The 26810-nt window shown below is 35.1% G+C and overlaps 1 protein-coding gene and 1 long non-coding RNA gene across 8 annotated transcripts in view; one reads left to right on the top strand and one right to left on the bottom strand.

The window, feature by feature from the left end:
- Window positions 1-10510: 10510 nt before the first annotated feature.
- On the bottom strand, window positions 10511-14631 carry LOC150022006 (uncharacterized). 3 transcript variants are annotated; one of them, XR_016511479.1, is made up of 3 exons: window positions 14017-14631; window positions 11504-11700; window positions 10511-10844 (listed from the first exon to the last, which is right to left on the bottom strand). It is a non-coding gene; the product is annotated as an uncharacterized LOC150022006 (long non-coding RNA). The 3 variants fall into 3 exon arrangements; XR_016511485.1 differs by having other exon boundaries at window positions 11504-11581; XR_016511474.1 differs by lacking the exon at window positions 14017-14631 and having other exon boundaries at window positions 11504-11938.
- ORC4 (origin recognition complex subunit 4) overlaps window positions 14246-26810 on the top strand; it is a 64545-nt gene continuing 51980 nt past the window's right edge. For 2 of the 5 annotated variants that reach the window (XM_090279598.1, XM_090279591.1), the window contains exon 1: window positions 14958-15093. In XM_090279598.1, coding sequence (XP_090135724.1) covers window positions 14958-15093 — 136 coding nt within the window. Of the gene's footprint in view, window positions 14264-14957; window positions 15094-26810 lie in introns of those variants that run through there. The other 3 variants (XM_090279597.1, XM_090279596.1, XM_090279599.1) reach the window with 3 other exon arrangements.

The raw sequence follows: 26810 nt of genomic DNA, 5'->3' as shown, positions 1-26810 counted from the left end.
CTCAGGTGATTCTGATACAGGTGGTCTAGGGGATTAATTATTAGCCTTCAGAAAGTTCATGAATTGCCTGATATGTATAACAAGGTCATACAGAATTTTTCACAGATATCCTCCCTCAAGAGTCCAATGATTTTATCAGGTTCTTAATGGAAGTCAAGATCCAAAAAGAGGGTAAAATTAAGTCACATTGCCTTTGGAAACCCTGAACCCCAGTAAATAAATTACTAACCAGCAACGGGATTTCCATGACTTGTAGGATTTCTTTTAGCACTACTAATCTGGTCTCCTTTCTTTCTTTTTTTTTTTTTTTTAAGGTTTAGAAGCAGTCACCTTGCAATTTTTATAAAACTACCAAATGCTAGCTTGGAAACTATCAACATCACTGTTTTCTTTCCAAGAGATTTGGAGATCTGCGACTTTTCTTATTTACTCTACTTGTAGTGTTTTTGTTATTCTTTCATTGTCTCAAATTTATCACAATAAATTTTATTTCACTATTTACTTAATGTAGATTTTAGGGGAAATGTACAGCCAATTTTTATAAATAATGTAATGGGCTTTGATAGTAAAATTTTAAAAACTGTTGTTTTGGAAAGGCTGGTCTAAATAGCTTTAGGTATGCAAAGGCATTATGAAAAAAAAAAAAAAGAGAGAGAAAAGGCTCTTTGTCCTTTTACTTGAAGTTCCCTATGGCTTACTCATAGCTATGAGAAATGTTATATCTCTAAGTCTTAAACCTCTTTCTTCCTCATAGAGGTATATGCTTCTCATCAGTCATATAAAGGACAATGTAACTTTAAAATGTTATATAGGCACTGAAAACAAATGATAGGAAAAATTGCCAAGAACGGGTAGAGATATACAATCACTGAGCTTTTAATGTAGCAGAGCCTTGTTCACCAGTTTGTTTAATCATTCTAATCACTATTGTGTAGAAAAGAAAAAAAAGTGTGTTTTCTGAACCATAGTAACATCCACCTAATAACATTTATCCGCATAAATTCTTATAAAAAGAGAAATCTGACATCTTTTTAAAATAAGAATACTATATGTTAATCACTTGTCTTCAACTAAACTGCTCACTCGAAGTTTAACACGCTAACAGTACTTCTGTATATATCTGTGGGATTTCAATGTGTACATTTCCATGTTAAGTTCTTCAGCTCTAAGGAGAAAGTCAAATCCTCTTAAGAAAGTTCATGTACAAATCAACAGGTACCAGAAGTTTTTTGCTTATTCTTTTGGGAAGAAAGGTAGAAAGAAACAAAAAGAAAGGCAGTGGAGATAACACAGAATCTTCTTTTGCCCCAGTAATCAATTTCTGCATCAACATATGTGCGTAATCTTTTAAGAATAACTGGTGCCAGTGTGTATGATGTGTATAGGGTTTGTGTGCACGCTGAGAAAAGGGACAGAGCTGTTAAATAGGACAGTTTGTTAATACCCACTTCTTATCACTGTCCCTAAGAAAGACTACCACGATGGGAGAGGAGGGGCTCTTCTTGAGGTCCATTTCAAAGCACTTCAGGACATGAATGGCTATATAATCTGCTACTTTTAATATTACTTTCCTGAAACTTCTAAATTCTTCAGTTTTTCATGGGCAGTCAAAAGGCCCCTCTTCTAATTCTCCCCTAGGCCGAGCCAGGAGGGCGGAGCCAGGATGAGTGCTTTCAGCTGCCTCTCTCTAGAAAAAGAAAAAAACCTATTTACATATTATTTATTTAATAGAAATTTAAAAAGCACTGCTGTAAGTTTTAAGTAGAATATTTACATTAACAAATAAATATGACCATTTCTTCAAATTTCTCTAATACATAAATTCATAAGTTATAGGTGCCCATTTTATTAGCAATGTGTGGGAAAGCAAAAAAATTAAGTAAATTAGGTCTTCATTTGCAGAATTTCAGGAAAGTTTTAAAATCGTTTTAAGAGTAATGTGTAATTTTTTTAAAAAGAGAAAAAAATAAAAAAAAATAGTCATATATAATTTCACAAAGACTCTGAAAGGTGATTTCCTAATAATAGCAGAGAAACAAAATTTTTGCGCGTGTCCATAACATACTAGAACTTCATATGCACTCATCATTTAATAGTGACTACTCTGTGACAAATACATCACTATACTAATAAACTAAAGCTCAGAACCTTAACAGCTCACCAATGACTGTATGCTAGTTTTCAGAACAGTAAATGAAGTCAGTGTTCAAACCCAGGAATGTCTTTAAAGCTCTCAAGATTGCTCCCTGTATTAATAAAAAGAGTATAATAGTTATCATCTATCATCTGTGAATACTGTGGTTAGAAGAGTATATAAATATAAAATTCAATTCAGGATTTAATTTTAAGAATACATTTCATAACCTTACTTTCCCAAAGCTGTAGGGTTATAACAACAAAAAAGGTTATTTGTCTCACTTTTACATTCTTAACAGAAGTTTTTGCATAGATGCTCATAAGCAGTCAAGTAATATGAAGAAAAACTTCCTGAAGTGTGTGTCCCTCAAAATGTTTTTTTCTGGTTCAGAGGATTAAAAATGCTTAGCACACTGAGTGGCACAAAGTAAGCACTCAATAAATGTTAGTGATTGCTATTGTAGTAATTAAAAGTCTTATCCAGTATTCTTTAATCACTATCAACTTTTTAAATCAGCTTTATTTGATAAAGAAATTTTATGGAGGGAGGGAAATCATACCTGTTAGCCTACCACAGTACTAGAGATCTTTGGAATACATTTCCATAGAAAGACAACTAGTAATCAATTAAAGAGAGGGAAAACATCAACCCCTGAATGAATAACTCTCAAATGAATCCTCCTTTCAATTCAGAAGGAACACTGATCCCTTAGAGTTATTAGATAAATTTAGTAAAGTGTCTTTTCAAACACTAATAAGCTTCCAAAAACACTTAGGATCTATGAATCATCAGTGGTCTGCAAGACAGTGCATGAAAAATAAATCAACGCTAGTGATATTGTCTCACATAGAATGTTTTATAAATAAATAAAAAAGCAAGTAAGTGAATAAGTAATCACTAAACTCATCGGTCATTTTTAATTTTAGATATTAATCTGCTTTAAAAGCATGGTCTGTCTGCCATACCTAAATATGCCAGAAAGTTAAGTTCAGTATCAAGTGATTTAGATGCAGTGACAGAATTCAACCAGAGGTAATGTGATGCATCCTGTCTAGTTAATGCATATATTTTACCTCTTCCTTACAATTTAAGAAATCTTTGTGATATTTTGGTCTTAAAAATATTCAAGTGATAATACATTTTTAATAACATTAATATTTGCTGTATTTCTTAAAACTTCAGTTGTTGTTTATTACCTAATATGAACAGAAAGTGGATTCAAAGAGATTTAAAACTTAAAGATCACCACGAAATAGGTATTTTATTGACAGTGTTATGTTAAATGAAATAGTTAAAAATTAAACTTTGTTTTGTGAGATACATCAATATTTTCAAGACTAACAAATACTTAAATGTAACTTGGTAATTTATAATTATTTCTGAGTGTATGAATTACTCTAAAAATTGGCATTGTATTGCTATGATTTTGCAATTCTCTTCTTAAAAAACTATTTAAATTTTCTTTTCTAATAACATTGATACAAATATGCCCTAGATTCAGAACATTCAACTCGTGTATGTGACGTCTTCTACTTTCCCTGTGTTGGTTTGTTCCAGATACCACAGTTTCATATCCAGGTGGCAGGTGAGGGTCTGCTCAAGTTGTCCAATGTGATATGTCCCTTAAAATCATTTGCTATGATCTCCTCCACCAGCCTAGTTCACTTGCAGGTATTTTTTTCCTTCATTATTCACAACTTAGTCTATCACACCTAGGACATACTCCTGAATACACAGAGCATCAATCTTAATCTCTTTCCTTTTCTAACCTCCCCCTGGTTATGTTCAGGACACAATGTTATATTCACTACTTTCCATTGTTACTAGTGTTAAAAGGGGTTTTATGAGACCTTATCACCACAACAATGATTCTATGGGAAAAGCTTTACAAATTTTATTTTATTTGTGCTAGGTTCATTTAGTTATTTTTTTCCTTTTTAGTGAATTTATTGGGATGACAATAGTTAACAAAATTATACAGGTTTCAAGTGCACAACTCTGCAACACATTATCTGTTGTACACTGTATTATATGTTCAGCATCCCTAGTCAGTTTTATAAATTTTAAACTGAGGTAAAAGCAAACTCTTGTAACTTTTATTAGAAAGCATGTGTTGAGCATTAAGAACATCAGCCTAACTTTAAATATTAACCCTAAGGATAAAGACAATCTTGGCCTACAAACATCCTGCAGTTTGCCTTCTACATAATTCTGTATCACCTTTTACCATGTATCTGTAGTTCTCAGCTTCTGTCAATTTGACTTTAATTTAGTGTTAAGTACTATGCTCTCTCTCTCCACTCATGACCTCTGTACGCTTTCTTCCTTCCAGAATACTATCTTCTTCCTCTTAATCAATATTCCATTGAGTACATAATAGGCATCAACATACATTTGTTGAAAAAGGACCGTGGCAAACCACTAGTTGAGAGAGAGGACGAGAGAGATAACACTGAGTCAATGACCCCTATATAGTTGTTGTTTTTTATTTTTAATCACTATGACTTTTCAGGTAAAAACAAAATTCAGAGCCATCTGATAGAATTCTTTAAACTTGCTATTTTTCACAGGAAAAAAGTTCAATTCATGATGGTACAGGTAGATTAGGTAATTTACACGATGAGACCAGCTGGAAATAAAATAGATGCAATTAAAATATAAGCTGTATCTTTTTGTAATTTTTAGAATTTATTTATATATAAGGTTTATAGTTTTAATTATGTACTATTTACTACTGATCCTAGGGACCAACCTGGATATGAATTTTAATTATAAAAGGAAAAAGAACCTCAGTATCCTTGGATAAAACATTCCTGTTTTAACTATAATGTTTTATTTCCATTTTACATTCAGAATACCCTTGTTTTAGATTCCAAAAAATTTTTTCCAGTCATAATTGCAAAGAATTATTCATTTCCTTATTTTTTATGCAAGTGTTCTTTTCTGACCTGCATCCTGGAAAATAAGTTTTAAAAACATAAAGGCTAGGTATATTATTTCTAACCACTTTAACAGATTATGCAGAATTTTATTCCTAGCTTTTAAACTAGTAAAAATAAATTTACTCATCTCCTCATCCCACTGGAAGCTTTGGCCTTACTTGAATTACTCTCATCTGTGCCAACCTAGGATTCTCCTCAACCTAAACTCTGATTAATTCATGTCCTCTCAGGAAGCCCACTGAGATTAAGTTTACAGAATTCTAATTGCTTCTTTACTCTGCATATTTACATACTCAGTTTGATGTTATTTTACAAGTGTTTTTCAAGTACATGTTCCACATTTTTAAAAAAACTGAACTTAATCTTAAAAACTGTTTTATTTTTGTCCTCTATTCAAACCAATACCTGGATATAGAAAACATTATAAAAATGGTGACTATGGCATCTGTATTTGGAATGAGCATGATAATTTGGATCACTGATTAAAATAATAAAAGTCCATCTTAGGCCCATATAATATATCTTATGTCAGACTGAAACTGACTTACAGTCTACCACTTTATGATTGACATTCTACCTCACCAGTTCACTAGTCTACACTTTCCCAGGATAGGGAGAAATGTATTTTGTAATAAGAAGCAAAATATTTAAATACCAGGATAGATTATATCCATTGTTACTACCTCAAAGAACTAGGCTTTTCACCCTGTTGGTTAATAATATTAGATGAGTCTAACCGTCTTTATTTTTATCAAGCAATGATTATTAGCCAATATTCAATTCTCTTCAAGGTATTCAAGGGATATATTTGTGTAACAATTAGGGGCTAGGACTACAATTTTCCTGAGTCACTCTATTTCTCACTTTTTTATTATATAAGTATATTTTTCCATTATAAAATTACTACATGAATATAAAATTATTAAAAGTAAATCCAAGTAATGCTAAAGTATGCAAAACAATAAGTTCTTCAATCTTCTAGCATCCCGCAAATATATTTTCTATAACCCAAGGACATAATTTGGTACATATTTTCCAGGCCTTTTCTTAGTATATTACATAAATATAAGGTATATATTTCATACAATTTTTATGTTATAAATAATGTGAATACAGCATAAAATGTATCATATATACAATAGTTAAATATATTACATGCATGTTACCTGTATTTTTTTTTTTACATAAATGCAATCATACTATGTGTTTTATTTTGTGACTTGTTTTCAGCTTAGCTTGTCTTAGAGGTCTTTCCATGTTTTTAGCCTACAAATACAAATTTTGCATGGTTGTTGTCAATTCCTACCTTTAGATACTATAGGTAGTATGTCTTAATTTTCTGTCTTACAAGATTCCAAAGTAAACAGTTAATTTCTTTCATTGCCCAGGGAAATTAGTAATATAAATCTTTCCATTGTAATATTTCTTAATTAAAATTAAGAAGGTTGTAGCAAGTTCTAATTCAATTTAATATGATTTTTCATCTTTCCTAAAATGTTTGAAGCTCCCATAAATTCATTTTAATTAAAAATATGTATACACATAAAGAATGCATACATTTATAAATTAATGTCAAAAAATAAGAAAAACTAAATTTATTTTTATAAAAAGAAAAATAATATAATTACTAATTAGAAAATTTAAACAAATACATACTCTATTCACTTTCTGACTCACTGAGGTAAATAGTGCAAAAGCAGAGAAGCTGATGAAATGTTCTTAAAGAATTCTTAACAGCTTTAAAAAGCAAAAAAAACTTTTAAGACAATTTACCAAAATATTTAGAATACAGAAACCACAAACAGCAGGAGTAGCAGACTAGAAAAGCAACATAAGCTTAAAGCCTGTATCATGTGGGTCTAGTCTCCTCTCATACATATAAGAACATTAAAGTAATGTGACTATTACTTTTGTTTTCTAATATTCAACACATTGCTATATTCTTCAAACTAGAAATAGAACACAGTAATTGAATAGCAAACTAACATCTACTATAGAATTTACTAATATTACAAAAACTAATCTGGGACCATTTAAATAAGATATGCAATAATATAAACCATTGGGTTTTATTATAAAGTGAAATTGTTAAAGCAAATGCTGTATTATTTGTAGTAGAAGATAAACTTCATTTTTAGACTTCCATGAAAGAATTAAATGTCAATACTTCTTAAATGGGAAAAAAACGTATTCATAAAGAGTGGCATGATATGGAAAGCCTATGGCTATACAAAATCACTGCCATCATTACTGGTGATACTTGCAGCTAGTATGAACTCTCTGATATATAGTGAATTGAACACTGTAGCTTTAATTGAAGTTTGACTGTTATAAACAGTTAGATGTCTGGCTCTGGCCTGCATTCTAATACCATCAGCAGAACAGAGATGGGAAGCATAAACAAACCTTTTAACTAGATTACAGTCTCTAAAATGGCCAAGAAATCCTTCAGCACAAACTCCCGTGTGACAAATGTGGAAGAAGAAAATGATTTTGGAATAATGGTAAAAAACAGGCTTTAAATATGTCATTATTGGAACATGTATTTGACTTTCTACATATTTTGATATTGCTTAATATTCACTAATGATAAACTTTACATTTAACTTTCCAACTAAATAAAAAATCCTTTTTATCTTACATAACACCTGCTTTTTAGATCAGTATATCCAAAAGAAGCTATTTCAAAGTCAATACTTTGTGTTGTTGAATGCAAAATACTTCTTTCCCCCAGCATCAGTGTGTGTATGTATATACAGCCTAAATTATTATTTTTAGGTACTAGAAATATTAAGAATGCATGTATTAAGTTAATTAATGGTCAACAGATTTAGTCAACTACTGGACTTAAGTTGTACATATAAAACAATAGCTTTGAATACAAGATTAAATCTAAATATAATTTGGTACTTGGTCAACCTTAAGAAACAATTTAGGTTTACTTTTAACTTCTGAGATACAGATATTAAATTTAAAAAAACAAAAGGCAACACAAGAATGTAAACTGTAACACTAGTGCCATACAGAAATTTTTCCTTTCATTGACAGAATCTTGGCTGGTTGGCAAAGAACTCAGTGAAACATGGATGAGCAAAGATCTTTCCCCACTACAAGGTTGATAACTAATTTATATAACTCATTTTAGTCCTTTAAAACAATACATCAAATTACTCAATGACCCAGAATTTAATTACAAGTTCTCTAAGAAAAGGTAATATAGGTCAGCTAAAATGAGGACTCAAATCAGAGTTAGTCACAACCAACTCTTGAATGAAGTATATGCTTTTCACCAGTCAAGATATCATTAGTGATTTTCTTTTCCATTATGTCCAGCTATATTAGAAGATATACCTTAACACATGTTAAGCCAAGTTCTCACTTCATCTCTCTAGTTATATTGTCATTCTAATTTCTGAAATCTTACATAATATAGAAATATCTCAAAAAGAAACACTGACGAGTTACCATCTTTACTTTTAACTGAATTACCTTTAGGTTATCTAAGGAAATTATTTGGGACCATAAACTTATTGTAGATCATCGATTATTCAAATTGTTTTTAGAAGTAAGAAATCACATTTCTTTTCTGTACTATAGTAGATGACATAGAAAAGTTCTTTATTGTTCAGAAATATTTCCAAACTCATCAGGATGAATGTGTATTTATTTAGGATGGATATGAAAGTTATTTAATAAATTTTTAAAAAATTATTCTTTTCTCCTAAAAGCAAAGGATATAAAAATCAACTCTGGTTGGCTGGGTCAAAAAGGTATTCTAATCCAGTACTTGCTTTAAAGAACTATATAATAATAATGGCATCTTAAGAATCCAACAAAATGTCCATTCTAATACTAAAAGTATTTCAGACCTTAAGTAGTACTAAATAAAAGAGTACATTAAATTTAATCCTATTATGAAAATATTGTAAGAAAGAGGTCCGGAAGGAACAGTTATACACACCAAAGCACTAGGCAATATAAACTCCCCTTTGTTTATAAGTTTTCCACCTATCAACAGACGTACAGAAAATTTTTTACAGTAAATATTCATTGGGTCACAAATTCATGTAGTAATATGCTAAATATAACTCCATGTAAGAAAAAGGAAGTTTAATATGTAGAAGGCCTAAGTGTCATTTTGCCATACAAAGAGAAGCCTGACTTTATGCATATTTAATTTCAAGTTGCACTCTAGTCTGCATCTATGCTCCTTACAAAGAATTGGTTTTCTTTTTTTTTTGTCCCTGAAAACTTTTAGAAATTTTCCATCCCTCAATCACTAAGCTACTGGGGCGATGATTTTACTAATTTTTCCAGAGTATTTATTGACTGATAATAAATCTTTACTGTAACTTTGTTTTGAATTAGAAAGTGTCATGAATGTACTGTGGTGGAGTATTTTGCTACTATATAGTAAAATGCTGAATTCCAGTTTTGTCAGTAGTAGAGTTCCTCATTTGTTACATAAGGACAATGTTACAAAGTTCACCAAGGCCACTATAATGACTGACTGAGACTGATACATTTATCACAGTGCTAAGCACTGATAATAAATGATAACTATGATTATTACTAAATAGAAAATTAGGATCAATGTGAAAGAGATTAGAATTGACTCTTGGAAGTCTATTTAGCTTCACAAGATACTGTACCAGCAGGGCTCCTCTTCCTTTTAAACTGTGAATCAGTATTTTTCCAAAAGGTATACTAAATAGGGCAAAGAAAATCCAGGAAATCTTTTTCTCTCTAATGTACTTTTAAATTACATATGAAACCCATGACAGGAATCAAGACAGTATTCTTTGTTTTTGAAACAACCATCAACTAAGAAACTTCCAACTCAATTTACTAAAGTTACAGAAACAATATCATGAAATAAAGATTCAAAATTGCAACTAATTTAGAACTAGAACTGGGAAATTTCTTATGAGGGTATTGGTGGAATATATCTAGTACCCATTAAAAATTTCAAAACTTCTAATAGTGTATACTATAATTACTTCATGATAATTAAATCATACTGTCAGCTTAAACTATGATAGATATAATAGAAAATTACTAAGTGCTCAAAATGATAATGTACAATGTCTTCCAATGAATCATGAAATATAACCTGTTATATAAAATATAAAAAGAAAAAACTTACTTCTGAGAAAAAAGTTTAAGTTGGGAAAGTTTAAGGTTTTGGGGGGAGGGTAATAATTTAATAAGAATAATGAACAGTGCTAGACATCTTCAAATAAAAGTATATAACAATAAAATACTATAGTAGGATAGCCACATAGACTACATGGTCTAAATTGAATTATATACAGAATAGAAATCCCCAGAATACAGTATTAAGTGGAAAATTTTACTTTATATTTTTCTATTTTAATAAAATACAGCAATATCCTTTTTAAACATGCATTTTTCCACCTAACAGTATCCATTTCGTTATATAAAATTTATTTAGGTAGAAACATCAAAATAAAGATATGACCAATACACTTCTGGAATACAATTACATGAAGAGTCACATTAACTGTGGGGACCATCCTTATTTCTCAGATGCCTAGTACAGTGCCTGACAGACAGTAGACATTCAAGTGATGTTTAATGAATAATAGCTAAGTACAACTTGTTTTGCACATACATTCAAAATCCAGACAAGTTTGCAAAAGTACATAAGTTGGACATAGGTTTTCTGGCTGACTTCATTGGGTCCCACTGATGACTAGGTGTAAATCTTCATATCCATAGAAAACTGGAAAGTTGATAATTGTCTGGGTAAGGACCAAAAAAACAAAGTCAGGGAAATATGTCACCTAAATAACAGTTGCCTTATAGAGCTGGTAAAAGCCACCTAATCATTCTGAGAACCTACTGCACCAGTCACTCAGTGAAATTAAATTTAAGTGTATCCTGAACATTTGCTAGTATATTTTTAACTGGAATGTTTTTTTATCATCTCTTATTTAAAATAAATCACTTCTGAAAAATTGTATCCTGTACAAGAATTAGGGAGATTATGTTTTTACTTATTTTGAGTACTATGTAGTTAACAGGATTTAATTTGGCTATTAGAAAAAGTGAGAACCACAGTAAAATTTTTTTTAATTCCTGGTACTGAAGAAATTGTAGCAAGGAGGAAAGGAAAAAGGAGGAAAGGGAAGGAATCCCACATATGGGAATAAAGAAATTCAAATATGATTAACTCTAATATCAATTACAACAAACAATATGCATTCTTCTTTCATATGCGGTTCCTTAATACAAGAGTAAGAATGGTATTTACTGACTCATTGGAGGTGCATGGGAAAATATAAGTATTAGGGGAAGGTGAAATAATTCCCAAAATAGTAATAATCCACCTCTTCAGAAGAAATCAAAAACAAATTTTTCTATTACAAACAGACAAAATTATGGCTTTAAAGTGATTTACCTTAATATTCTCAGAAGAATGTGCCTCCATATAAAACTCTTAAGTGCTATACACAGAATTGTGATGATAGTTTCATTTCTGATAAAGGAAAGTGGGATAGTATAGCAGAGTGAATGTCAAGAGACCCGAGTTCTCTGGTCCATGCTCCACACACATTTAGGCCCTGGAACCCTGGGCAAGTTCCTCCAGCTCTTGAACTTCAGCAATATGGAAAATGAAGAGTTAGATAAAGTGACCTCCAAGATATCGCCTTGCTGAAAATCCTAAAATATATCTGTATACTTAAAAAATAAGGCACAATAAAAACAAAAGGTTTTCTAAATGTAAATAATTACCCAACCTAGAGGAAGTCTGGAATCTTCAAACCACATAGGGCAACCCTGGGGGTGGTAGGATAAGGACTATTTTCAAAGGAAAACAAAAACAAAGTAAATGCTCAAGACTGTAAATTTTCATTCAGTTGGGCAACTACCACCCCAATTATCCACAGAATTGGCTTTCCTTAAAATTGATTTCTACGTTCTACTTTCTATCTCTTACGTTAAGGTTACTGGGGTATTAAGGGGAAACAAGAAAATCCAGGTGGACCTGGAATAGTATTGATGTCGGAAGAAAAACTTGAACTTGGCACAGATTTCTGCTCAAGTGCATCAATTACATCTCAGAAAAATGCAAGAAACTGTTCAAATTTATAACAGAAAAGAGAGAAATAAGACCATATTGTTTACTGCTACACAGCTTTTTTTTCCCCCGTGAGTAAATGTCTGCTTTTGCACACAGTTGATAATTAAAATTTTACAGAACCAATTTCTACACATGCAATGCTTTTCTGCCACTAAAATATAAGTGTATTATGTTTTGGCTTTAACATCAAGATAATAAAAAATTAAAAGTATTATCATATCTTTATAATATTTATGTCAAACATCCTTCTAGATTTTTCTTCAATCCTTTCTAGTTGATCAAATTGCTGTTTTCATATTGCCAGTCTGATCACAGAATTGCTGCTTTACAGAAAAATATTTTTTGCTGACATAAATTATGGGATCAGAGATACCAATGCAGTAACAACAACAACAAAAAGGGTGTGAGAGACACACAGAGAGAGAGAGAGAGAGAGAGAGAGAGAGAATGAGAGTGAGTATATATGAATGTGTTGCATCCATCTTCAAGGAAAGCATAAAGAAATGTATGTACGAAACAAAATATCACTCTCCAATGTAAGCTAATAAAAGGCCTACACCAGAAACATACCTTCTAGCTTTTGTGAAATAAAATGCAGCACTCAATTATAAAGCCATTTCACTAAGAACATAATCACGTAAAAATGGAGAAGAGTGATTTTTATCAAGATTGTTATTCTGTAAGCCTAAATCTGGATTCTCTTTCAATTTATATCGAACTACAATGACTATACTAACTACTTCATGATTTCTTTGAGACATGAAAATATATTTTAGAAATGTGCCCCCCTTCACATATAGTGAGCAATTCGGTTCAGTACCCCAAGAGATGAAAAACTCCTCTCAATTTACAACAGTAAATAAATAATTCAGTTAAAACTGAAAGTGGTACCAATCCAGCAAACTATTGATGGAGAGGTTTGGCCTTCCATGAAACCAGAACAACATAAAGTTTTCAATGGAGATTACTTGTTCAGGCAAGTTACGAAGATTAGAAAAATACTCAGATTAATTATGAAATAGCTAACATTCTTATCTTATGGAAAATATTAGGAATGTATGTGGGTAGAGACAATACCAGTGGTATTTAAACTTTAAGCATTATGAGCTTTGAACTTTATATGCTGATATATCAAACAAACATTTAACAACAAAAAAAAGCAATAATACAAGTCAAAACCTAACCAAAGGCCTCTATCAACTAAAAATTTGAAAATTTCTATACAAGTCAGACAAAACGAAAAAAGGAAAATTTTACCCAGAAAGCAAAAACCAAACAAGTCTGTTCCAACACTTAAGTCAATATCCAAATCACATACATACAGAACCAAAAAGGGGAAAACACTCAGGTCCACAAATGGATAAGCAGTTCCAATACAACCCAGGTCCCGACATTTTCCCACTCAAAAACAAATGCAGTGGAGCTTTTCCTGGGGAAATAGGAAAATAGCTCTCCAAATGAAATTTTTTAAGTGACATCTAGAAAGTGTGCCTCTTTCTGTCTCTTTCCCTGGCGCCTTACTGGAGGAAGGAGGGGGTTGTTTTTGTATTCTCTCCCACTGGAGCAAGACACAATCAGATGTTAGCTAAAGAAGAGAAACCACTTTTGACCACAGCAAATAAAAACAAAAGTGCCTTTCCTCCGCTGACAGGATGGGCTCACACCTCACACACCCCTCCCCACTGCAACCCCTCCTTCACCCGCCCCCCTCCCGTACCACCCCCTCCTCACCCCGGAGCTACACTGCGTATATGGTTTGGTGCTGCTGTTGCCCCGGAGTTAAAGTCAGAGCCAGAGGAAGGCAATAAAGCCCCCACAGACACACTTACCTTTCCTGCCCCCCACTTTGAAGTGCCTTCCCTGGAGCTGTGGAGGATGACACAAAGGGTAATAAAGGGGGGGAGTGGAGGAGGAGGAGGAGGAGGAGGGAAGGAGGAGAGTGGGGAAGTGGCTGCTCCTGGGTGTAGTGAGATGTCTCCAGCCAGGGCCAAGCAGCAGTAGCAGCAGCAGCAGCAGCAGCACCACCACCACCAGCAGCAGCAGCAGCAGCAGCAGCAGCAGCAGCAGCAGAGAAGGGTCTGTGTTGCTAAGAGGCTTTTGGTCTCTTTCTCTCCTCTCACGGCCAAAGAGGAGGAGGGTGGAGGAGGCTCAGGAGGGAGGCTACTGGAGGGGTGAAGGGGTAGGAGTCGTGGGTGAGGGTTTTCGAAGAAGAAGAAACTCCTCGTCTCTCTCAGGCTCAATCCCCCTCTCAGGTCTCGGGGCTGGAGGGTGGGGGAAGGAACTCAGCCGCCTTCCCTCCACCCCCCTCAATTCAAGGTTGAAGTGGGGTAAAATTAGTGTCCTGTCCCTTTAAAAATAGATATAAAAGGTGCCCCCCCTCTGCCACTGCCTCTCTCTTCATCATCAGCTGCTGCTGCTGCTGGGGTCTCTCTGCTTGGAGGGGGAGGGGGGGTTCGGGTAGAAGAGACGGGAGGCACTCACTGCGCATGTCCCTCACTGACGGGAGGCTGGTTGGTTGAAAGCAGAAGAAGGGGGAGGGGAGAAAATGAGTAAGTTTCCCAGAAGGCTCCGAGGCGCTCGCGACCCGGAAGACATTGTAGCAAAGGTTGGAGAGGCGGGGGCGAAGAGTAGGAGGAAGTCGCTACTCTAACACCCTCAATTCCCTCCTCCCTCCTAAGAGAAAGTGGAGGAACGGAAGTGGGCGTGGACGGAGGCAAAAGGAGGTCACGTGTTGGGGCGGGGTGGGAGAGTGGCTAAGCATGCGCGGGGCATGCCGGGAATAGTGGTGCATCTTCGGCAGCGCTCGGTGAAGCTAGTCGGGATACACTCGAGGGAGCCTGTGGAACTGTTCCCGCGATTCTTAGATGCCCGCACTGCTCTCGTAAGAGCAGGCTTTTCTGTGAGAGGTAACATGGGGTAGGCTGGCGTCAGGACGAAGACCAGGGGCACCAGTGGCGAAAGGAGATAAAGGGGAGAATGGAAGGCTTTGGAGACTGGTAACGCGGGAAGGAGGGGACAGGCTTGTCTAGGCCCCGGCAGGCCAGAAACTAGGCGGGATCTTTCTGTCCTATGACCTCCCTGACAGCCCCCCAACGAATCCCAGACTACCGCTGGGAGTCATAATGAGACTAGATGTGTGGCGGCGTGGCAGTTGTGGTGAGGTCCTGGTATAAAGAGACAAACGGGATCTAGAGACTGCAGATGTCTCTGGTGACTTGCTTCTTCACTTAAGAGTAGGGAACCTGTCCAGGGAGAGACAGACTTAATGTGTGAATACTGATAACTTCTAGGAATAGACGCAATGCTTATATTGGAAACTGACCCATCCTGGAATTCTGCAGTGAATTTGGGGATGGAGCAAGCTGGAAAGTCTTGGTGGAATTTCCCTCCTTGTCTTGGTGATGTTGCTGCAACAACGCCTATGCCTGTTTTCAGAAAGGGATGAGGGGTTGTGTAGTCCTTGATAATTGAGTGTTAATGCTGTTAGAGAAGGGACATCATCAAAGTTCTCCCTTTCTATGGTATAGGGGAGAGATGTTTAAGTGGGCATCTTGTTTTATGACTTTGATGACTAGCCTCGGATTTAGAGGCTACCTATTTTTGCTGGAAATAATGTTTCCCTCATAGGATCAGAATGAATTCAAAATAATTTAAGAAAGGATTCATGAATTTACATTAGTAAAGCGTTTTTTTCAAATAACACCTTCTTTATCACATTCTGTTCATGCACTTGATTTTAAAATCATTTCAATTTTTCAGCTACCGTCTTGTGTAAAGGTACTTGAAAAATTATCCATGTGTGGTTTCTATTAAGACAAAAGAAGTCTACAATTTCTCTTATTGTGTTGGTAAACTATCAATTAAAAATGCTACCTATTTTCTTGGTTTTGTTTTAGCAGTGGGCCGTATTTTGCATCATTGCCTAGCGCTTACTACTTTTCTGTGTGTGCGGTAATTTGTCAAAAGAAATAAAAACTAGTCTTGTACCTTAAAATTTTGTATGTAGTGAAACCAAATATTTATCACTTTGTAACAAAAATATATATAGCAAAGCAAATAAAGTGCCTTAGATAACAATTTAAAAATCTTTTTGTATAGTAAAATACTAAATATACAAAAAAGTGAACAAATCTTAGGTAGACAGTATAATGAATACAGTGAACACTCTAATCATTACGAAAGTCAAGAATTAGAACATTGCTGGCACTGGAGAAATACTACTACCTCCCATCTATTCCTGATCATTCTTTCCTCCTCATCACTCCCAGTGGTTAAACACTATTTGGATTTTATGGTAATTATTATGTACTTTTATTTCAACTATTTTTTTAACTACTTATGCCAGTATTCCTAAATAATATAGGTCAGTTTTGTCTGTATTTACTTGTATGTAAAGAGTTATATATTATGTATTAGGTTATTTAGATTATGCCCAACTTTTCCAAAGTGATATATTCATTTTTATTTCCATTAGCAGTATATGATAGATCCCTTTTTTCTATAATCTGAACTATGGTGTTATTTTTTGTTTTTTGTTTTTTGGCCAAGCTGGTGAATGTAGCTTTATGTCATTGTTTTAGTTTACAGTTTCCTGGTTATTAATGAAGCTAAAATTTTTTTTAATTGTATTGGTTATTTGCTTTTCCTCTTTGAATAGACTTTTTAGTCGTTTGCACAGTTTTCCTATTAGATTTGAGCAGTGTGACAAATATCTCTTGTGTACTTGGAGAATTCCTCATTTCCTCGGTAACTTTATCTCCATTTTGTTCCTAACTGTCTTATATGTATGCTATTATTGTTGATATTTGATTTTCTTTTAGTAATTGTATCTCTAGGAAAAAGTTTCTGTACTTGTGCTAATATAATAGCCATGACTGTGTGTGTCTTTGAACACATAAATGTGTCTAGTGTTTGAGGAACTAAATTTTTGGTTTTATGTTGTGTTAATTTAAATTTGAAAATTGATACTGAATCAATTGTTGGAAAACCCTTAAGTATGTTTGTAACTACTTAGATATGTAAATTTACTTTCTCTACTGTAAACCTTATAAAAATAAGGATCAAATATTACTGATGAAAATTTACCATCTGAATTGTCATGTTCAGTATATGACAGATAAACACCAGATTTCTAAAACTAAGTAAAAAGCAGTATAAATTCAACTTCTTACTATGACTACATGTTGAAATTCAAAAATTAATTTCACCGTTATTTTTAAAATGTGAATACTAGAAAATTTTAAATTACATATATAGGTGGGATTGTATTACCATTTGGACAGCATGGTTCTCTGCCATTAATGTTGAGTTACATATCCGTTTATATTTACACTTTTAGTGTTTTTCATTTTTACTAATAGCTCTGAATTTTCTTGGGGGATTCTTTTCCCCTTGTTGAGTACGTTATTTAGATGCAGGTGTGCTAATGGCCAATGCTCTTAATTTTTTGTTTATCTTAGAGTGTTTTTGTTTCACTTTCAATTTTGAAGAATGTTTTGGGGGTATTAAATTGTAGGACGATGGTGGTTTTTCACCACCTTGAAGATAATATTCTATTGTTGTTTACCTTCCATTATTGATTGTGAAAGTCAGCTGTCAGTCTAAATTTTGCTGCTTTGAAAGAAGTCTGCTTTTTAATTTATTTCTTTTGTATTAGATTTTCTGCAGTTTCATCAATATGTTTTGTGTAGAATTCTGCGTCCTGTATTGGGTTCACTGGAATTCGTGATTCTGTGGATCAGAATTCAAAGAAAAATATTACCTATATTCATTCTTACAGTTTATAGCTACTTGCTAAAAATTACAATTATTGCTTTTAATAGCATAGCATTCATAATTTTTTTGTTTGTTTTTCATTGATACAATCCCTGAATTTTCTATGCTAATTCCAGTTTCTGAATTTTGTTTCTACTGTTTTATGTTTTGTTTTCTTTGTGTGTGTGTGCTTGTGTGCTGGTTTTGTAAACATATTTAGGGAATGTTACTTGTCCCGAATCTGTTCATGTTCAAGATTTTCGGTTCCTTCTATTATACAAGTCATATGGATTCTCTCTTACTTCCAGTTAATTCTATATTGGTGATGTTTCCCTTAAGATCTCAACTTAAATTGGCTGGTACTTTATTAGAGTCCTCAGGTTTGGTGGGTCTGGTGCTTTGTTCTTTTCCCCCATGCTCAGCAAAGCCACCGATAGCTCAGTCTTTCTTTTTGCTTTTATGCCTTTTCTTCTGGGTAGGCAAAAGGCCTCAGGAAAAAGTGATCAGTTGTGTGGTTTATTTCTTTGATTTACCTTCTCCTAGATTTTGGCATGAATTTCTAGCCGTCTTATTTCTTTGATGTTTATCATGAAGGTTTTTTTTGTTGACTTCAGCAGGGGTGTTGATCCTATCTGCATTTACATAAATAAAATCCTTATCCTCTTCCTTTTGTTTTTAAATTTTTCAGTTGATTTCAACATCTTTCAGCATCTAGCCAAAATTGTGTGTGTGCGCATGTGTTTTTTCAAGTATATTTTATTGATTATGTTGTTATAGTAGTCCCAATCTTTTTCCCTTTGCTCCCCTCTGCCCAGTACCCCCCTTCCCTCCAGCAATCTCATCCCCCTTAGTTCATGTTCATGAGTCATGCTTGTAAGTTCTTTGGCTTCCCCCTTTCCTATATTATTCTTAACTTCCCCCTGTCTATTTTGTACTAACCAATTATGCTTCTTAATCCCTGCACCATTCCCCATTTCTCTCCCTTCCCCCTTCCACCTGATAACCCTCCAAATGATCCCCATACCTATGATTCCGTTCCTATTCTGGTTTGCTTAGTTGGATTTTGTTTCTGTTTTTTAGATTCAGTTGTTGATAGTTGTAACTTTGTTGTCATTTTAATGTTCTTAATTTTGATCTTTTTCTTAAGTAAATCCCTTTGGCATTTCATATAATAATGGCTTAATGATAATGAACTCCTTTATCTTTGCCTTGTCTGGGAAGCACTTCATCTGCCCTTCCATTCTAAATGATAGCTTTGTTGGATAGAGTAATCTTGGTCCTAAGTCCTTGCTTTTCATCACCTTGAATACTTGCCAGTCCCTTCTAGCCTTCAAAGTGTCTTTTGAGAAATCAGCTGATAGTCTTCTAGGCACCCCTTTGTAGGTAACTCTAATTTTCTCTTCCTGCTTTTAAGATTCTCTCTTTATCTTGAGCTTTTGGCATTATAATTATGATGTGTCTTGGTGTGGTCATCTTTGGGTCTAAATTGTTTGGGACTCTCTGTGGTTCCTGGACTTGTATGTCTGTTTCCTTTGCCAAATTTGGGAAGTTTTCCTCCATTATTTTTTCACATAAGTTTTCAATTTCTTGCTCTTCTTCTTCTCCTTCTGGCATCCCTATGATTTGGATGTTGGCACATTTAAAGTTGTCCCAGAGGTTCCTAAGCCTCTCCTCATTTTTTTCAATTCTTGTTTCCTCATTCTGTACTGGTTGACTGTTTTTCTCTTCCTTATGTTCCAAATCATTGATTTGAACCCCGGTTTCCTTCCCTTAACCACTGATTTTGTGCGGATTTTCCTTAGTTTCATTTAGCATAGCCCTTCTTCCCTTGTGCGTTTGCCATACTTAAGGATATCTGTTAAGTCTGTGAGCATCTTTATCACCAGTGTTTTGAACTCTGTGTCTGTTAGGTTGGCTCTCTTCTCATTTGTTAGATTGGCTATCTCCTTGTCACTTAGTTCTCCCACTGGAACTTGATCCATTCCCCCTTTTGGGCCATACCTCTCTGTCTCCTCATCTTGACAGGCTCCTGTGTGTGTTTGCCTCTGTGTCTTGGGTAGAGCTGTTGCACCTGTTACATTGTAAGGGGTGTAGCCTTAGGTACTTGTCAGTAGAGAGCGACCCGTTTTACCACGTTGTGGCACTGTGTGGGGGGGAGGGGTCTGAGAGGGAACAATGCCACTTTCTCAGCAGTCACCCCTGTTCCAGTCACTTCTTCCACTTCGTATGAGACTAGTGCCTCTCTAGCTGTTGCCCTGCCGTTGTCCCAGAGTGAGTGGTCTACAGACGTTCTAGGACCGTAGAGGCCAATAAAACGCACTCTGCTGAGAGAACAGCAGTTTCTTCCTCCTTCCATCCCCACTGGTTTTCACAGTCAAAAGCAAATGAGGCTTTATTTTCCCTGACTCTGGGACTGTGAGCTACACAGTCTGGTCTGATGCTGAGAGCACTCCCTAGGTGTCCCTCCCAACTTATTAAAACGTGTGACTGCGCTTCCCGCCAGCCCGCCACTGCCACTGCTACTTCCACCACTACACGGTGTCCTCTCTGCCCCGGCTCTGCCTCTTTATATCTTTGTTTGTTGGATTTCCATGCAGCTTGATTTTCTGGAACTTCTGGTTGTCTCTAGTTTTGAGGTAGTTGTAGTCCTTCTTAGTTGTGGAGGGAGATGCAGAGTGTCAATCTAGGCCTCCATCTTGAACAGAAGTTAAACTAATAGATTTTTAAAATTTTATTGGTCTCTTAAATTCTGTAGAAAACAAAATATGGAACTAAAAACCAAAGTTACAGTAATACTAGCTCTTGAAATTGCTTGTTTACTTACCTTTATTATGAGAAGGAAAACTCTGACTCCAAAAAACCTCCGCTGCCTTGCGGCATACCTCTTCAGGGGAAAGGCTAAGGGAGTAAACCCCGACAGAAAATCCGGAGCCGGAGTCCCTAAGGCGGTTTGACGTTGTAGTCAACACCGGCAACTCCTGCGGCGCACCTGAAGCCAAGCTGTATTGACTCCGTCTTTCCCTTGGACCCTTCAGCTGCGAAGAGAGGCGGGGTCTGCTGCATGGGCAACAGCAGACCCTCCATATCACCCTGCCCAGGCTCTGTAGCTTCAGCTTCACTGGAGAGGACACTCGAGCATCATCGTAAGATGTCGATTCAACACGGGAGGAGACAGATACCGTGTCACTGCACAGCCATTCTCGGCGGTGCAGATAGACTCTTAAGAAGCTACACCATCGTCTCTCGAGACGGACGACTGCCGACGATTATGATCTTTGTCTTTTCATATGGCTTTGAGTTACTGACTACTGTCTTTTTAATTCACCTGCAGGGCTCCCTTAAGCATTTCTTGTGGTTTCGAGCCCCTTTAGCTTTTGTTAATCTGGGAGTGTATATAGTATCTCTCTTGCTCCTGAAGGACAGTTTGGCTAGATATGTGCTCCTTGGTGACAGGTTTGTTTGTTTTTTTCTTTTGGCACTTGAAGAATATTTGCCCACTTATTTCTTGCCTCTAAAGTTTTTGATGAGGGCTTTGATGGCAGACTTATTTAGGAGCCTTTGTATGTTCAGAGTTGCTTCTTTCATCTCTATAGATCTCTGAGTTCATCTTGTAGTTCATTAAGCTCTTGGATGCTTATAGTTACGGCTTAGATCAAATCTGGAAAGTTTTCAGATTTGAAATATTCTTCAAATACTCTATCTCCCCATTTCTTAATGCTTTTTCTGGGACGCCAACAATACATATATATTGATCTATATATTGTTGTCCCAAAGTTTTCTAGGCTCTATTCACTTTTTTTCATTTTTCTTTCTATTCCTCAGACTTGATAATTTCCATTGTCCTATCTTCATGCTGGTAGTTTCTTCTGCCTGCTCAAATCTGTCTCCTAATTCCTCTAGTAAATTTTTCACTTTAGTTATTGTACTTTTAGCTCCAAAATTGCTTTTTGGTTTTTTTGGTTTCCAGTTTCTTTAATGATATATTTTGCTCACATTTTTACTTTTTGCATATCTTCCTTCAGTTCCTTGAGCATCTTTAAGACAATTCATTTAGTCTTTGTCTAGTAGATCTACTATCAGGTCTTTTTAAAGGACAGCTTCTGTTCATGCATATATTTCCTTTGAATGAGCTCAACATTCCTGTTCTTTGTATGACTTGATATTTTTATTTGAAACCTGGCCATTTGAATCTAATAATTTGGTATGTCTGGAAAGCAGATTTCCCCCGTTTGTCAGGGTTTGCTATTTCATTGTTATTTTGCAAACTTCTAATGTAGTCTAGAATTCCAAAATAATTATGTCGGACAGATTATGCCATTGAAGTTGCTTCTTAGATGTAGAGACAATTTTTTGGTGCTCTTATTCTGCCACTTTCCCATATCTGTCTAGGACTCTGGTTTTTAACTGTTTTGTGTGTTTTATTAGGTATTTCAAGGGCAGAGATTCTCTCACTTAATTCTGCCCATTATCCTTATTCACATGACTCTTAGATGACTTTCAGAATTTCTGTGATAAATATATATTACTTTCTAATGAGAAAAAAATGTTTATGATCTTAAAAATATAGTTGCCTATAAAAAGTACAAATGGTACCAATACATATTTGAAAAAAAAAGTAGATTATCAGCCTTGAACATCTGGAATACTAACAGTTTTCTTTCAGAAGGCATTCATATATTGTTTTTATCCCTGAACAGAAGCCCAGTGATAATTTTGATTTTTTTTAAGAGTTTACTTATTTATTTTTAGAGAGAGGGGAAGGGAGGGAGAAAGAGAGAGAAACAGCGACTTGTGGTTTGCATCTCCGGTGCCCCAGCTGGGGACCTGGCCCACAACCCAGGCATGTGCCCTGACCAGGAATCCAACCTGCGATGGTTCTCAGGCAGGTACTCAATCCACTGCACCACACCAGCGAGGGCTAGATGGTTTTTATGATGTTTACAGGTATTTTTCCATGCCGTTTGCAACTAATTAAACACTGCATGGGTGGTGTTACTAGATCTATTAGCTCCTGCTTATAAGCTATGTGAACTTTGGGAAGTTATTTAGAATCTCTTCTCCCAATTTCCACCTTTATAAAGTGTTCTCTGTGGTCCCTTCCTTTCCTGAAACCATGAGTTTGTCCTTTGTTTTGTACTTACACAGCCTTTTCTGTTTTTATATTCAGATGTCTTATTCCAATCAGATTTTAAGCTTCTTGAGGATAGAGACCAACTTTTATATTTCATCTTCCTCATAGTGCTTGTCACAGGGCCTTGTATTAAACACTTGTAAAATACTTTTATATTGCATTGAATGAGAATCTTTGCCATCAACTTGGAGCTACTTGGTTTTCTTACTGACCATAATACAGTGAGGGATTTATGCAGAGTAAATATTTATTTAACCCTTTTCATAGTGCATTTATGGTTTTTTTGTCAGTTGAAATATTATTTACAGTAACAATTTGTGTTTTGATGTAGCAAAAATGTTTTTTAAAGTAGTGTCTGAAACTGAAGCCATAAGCTTATTTATCTGTATATCACCCATATACATATAGAAACTCACACACCTGCACATGAATATTGAAAAATATGTCAAATATATATTTTAGTACCTTATTTATTGCACCAAAGGAACTTACTTATTACGTAGTGTTATCACTACGTAATTTAACAATATTACCAAAGAATTTATATAAGACAGTAATGTTCAAAATTAGGCTAGTTTTGTCATTATATAGATGTGTGCTATTGCTAGTCAGTAGGCTGAGAGCTAAATTTTGTCAGTAGACCAGATTTCAAAAACAGTAGTGTGACCTGAAGTACTTTTCCAGGAGTGTATCCACACTGGTTTTCCTTTGATGGTTTACTGTTCTGTTACTCTGACAGACAGTATCTGAATCAGCCTAAGAGGTAGACATTAAGGTGGCTGTGCATACTGAGTAGGTTTTTATCAACCCTAGGGTGGGAAAATACTCGACTTCTGGCTAGATATTGAGCTATATGTGGGAATAAGTATTAGTGTCATTTTTCTACAAGTTATATTTTAGAAGGTAAGAGACTTCCCTATATAATCATTTTTATTGTTGTCCAAACAGAGTTATCTAAAATATGCTATGTAGAGACGGTGAAGTAGAGACAAAGGCTGTGAGTGAGGGTTAGGAGTTGAAGAAGGCACTGTGAGAAAGAAGAGTTATAACTGCTCATGAAATCTCAGGAGAAGTAAAGGACGTGCTTCATAATTCATAGGAATTTATCAACATGTAGTTCTGAAAAGCATAGGGATGGGTAATTATCATGATAAGTAAGCCACCTCAGTTGATAAGTAGAAGTGCAAATATACATGGTTGAGTCTTGAACTTATTCATTTAGTAATTCTACTTTGGTTAACATATTTTTAAAACTCTGAAATTCCAGATGTAGTTATGGTAAGTAATGGTCAATGAATATAATTCAGTATTTCACCTTTTAACATCCTTTCAATTATAAAGGTGTATATTCTAGGGATTTTAGTTTTACAGGAAATGAAGACAGGCTATTCTGAGTAGGTGACATATTTTTATAAGTCCTGTCATTTCTGTCTTTTATCAGTGCAAGAATAAATTACATATGGCCAGTACTTTTCTGATTATAATATGGAGGTACTCTGGAATTGGTACAGTGAGAATCTTCTACACCATATATATGTATCCACTTTCATGTATGTGCCAGAACTGAAAAGAATGACCTAAGATAGTGGACAAGTCTGAGCTACGTTGCCACTCACCTATTTGAGCCAGTAATGTAAAGTAGTGGTTTCCAGATCTGGTGGTACAGTAGAGTCAGGAAGCATTCTCTAGATTCCCAGATTTATGACTGAGACCCAGAAATTATCTTTTAAAAGAGTTTTACCAGATGATTATGATGATATTTGGAAAACTTATGTAAAGTAAAGCAAATATTTAATTGATTCTTTGTGTATGTTTCTAATTATATTTTAAAGTTACCCTTTGTACAAAATTTCTTTAGCACAGGCAGATTTTCCTTTGCCTTTTAAAAATAAAAATGTGATAATTTCTGAGCTTGTACTTTTGTTTTATGAAGAAGAATGCTTTCATTGGACATAGCATATTAAAGGTACCTTGCTAGGTGCACTGAGATAAAAGGAATTATAAATAGTGGAATCCCATCATAGAAGAATTGTCTATAAACAGACTGCCCTGCAATTTACTACTATACTGCATGGGCCCTAAGAATGTTACAGTGTAATTAGAGAGATGAAAAGAATTGTTAGAATTCAGAGAAATTTTAAAGTTGCTTTTCCTGGCCAGGGGGCTCAGTTGGTTGGAGCGTTATCTCATTCACCAAAAAGTTGTGGGTTTGATCCCTCATCAGGACGCGGACCTAGGTTGGGGGTTCAATCCCAGGTGATGACGTGTGCATGGGAATTGGTGGGGGGCGGACGGGCACAATTGATACTTCTCATATTGATGTTTCTCTCCCCCCCCCCCACCTTCCATTCTCTAAAAAGCAGTAAACATCCTTGGGTGGGGATTAAAAAAATAATAAAGTTGGCAGTAGCTTTGACTTTTTCTCTTGTTGACAACTTCTGGATGAAAATAAAATACTTGGGTAGTTTAGCTAGGAAGTTTTGGGTTTGGTGCTTTATGTGTGGACATTTAAGAACATCTGGAAGAAAGACCATTAATGAAAAACAATTTAAATCTATTGTTTATATATTTGTGTTTGTGGATATTTTGTGAATGGCGTATTTTACTTGGCTGTTGTATGAATGAATATACTGGCTGGATAGTTTTATGTGAGCATATTTACACATGGGTAAAATTCCATTGTTTATTTTTAGTTACCCAGTTAAGAGTTTTTAAATGTCTTCACATTGAAAGTTTTGTTTTGTTTTTTTAAAGAAAATAAACTAGTCACTGCCCTATTTGTATTCAGAACCATTTAGTCTGCTGTAGAGAAAAGGTCATATAATTCAGTCAACTTTAACTCTTACATGGGTGAAAGTACATAAAATAAATAAAGGCAGGTAATTTAGTTGGTTAAATATGTATTAACTAAGACCAGCACATAGAAACAACAAATGGTATGTTTTTTGTTTTATTAATTAATTAATTAATTTTTACTGCTCTTAACAGACCATCTGTGGTGATACTGGGATTTTCAGTGCAGTCATCTCATTCTGAGAAGTGTTTAAAGCACCTAGCCTTTTCACTATAGCTGTACGCGTGTCATGTGTGACACTGCTCAAGAGATCAGTGTTCAGAGGAAGTGGGCAAATTAATATGAATCTACGTTGCTCAGGGTTTTTTTTGTTTGTGTGTTTGTTTATCCTCACCTAAGGACATGCTCACTGATTTTAGAGAGAGAGGAAGGGAGGGAGAGAAACATCCATCAGGACACCCCGCACACGCCCCAACCAGGGACGAGTGCACTACCTTACAATTTATGGGAGGACACTCCAACCTGCTGAGCCACACCTGCCAGGGCTCAGTTGTTCCCGGTTTATAAAAAGGATCCCATTGACATTTACCAAGCACTCTACAGGCACACTCTGTGACATTAACCCAGTTTCTTCCAATTCTTTTAAGTTCATCAGAATAATAACATATAGTGCTTTAAAAAAAAGTTTCTGTCCTTAAAAACTCAGGTATGTTGCCCTGGGATTTTTTTTTTTTTTTTAATGAATATTTATACATTTTGCTCATGTCTTCTGATATACTACTTGTAGTGTTGCCCACCTGCTTGGCATCACAGTAACTGAAACAGTCTGTCCAACAGTGCCATAACATTAGTGCTTAATCATTCATCTTATGATCGAAACTGTGAAACTGTAATCTTCAGTTAGCTTCATTAATTAGTTGGCTTCATCAGAGCATATGTCTGTC

This window comes from Furipterus horrens, unplaced genomic scaffold (assembly GCF_987537825.1).
Source record: "Furipterus horrens unplaced genomic scaffold, mFurHor1.1.pri manual_scaffold_1, whole genome shotgun sequence".
Classification (NCBI taxonomy): domain Eukaryota; kingdom Metazoa; phylum Chordata; class Mammalia; order Chiroptera; family Furipteridae; genus Furipterus; species Furipterus horrens.
Note: the sequence above shows the minus strand (reverse complement) of the source record. Positions and strands in the feature narration are given on the sequence as shown.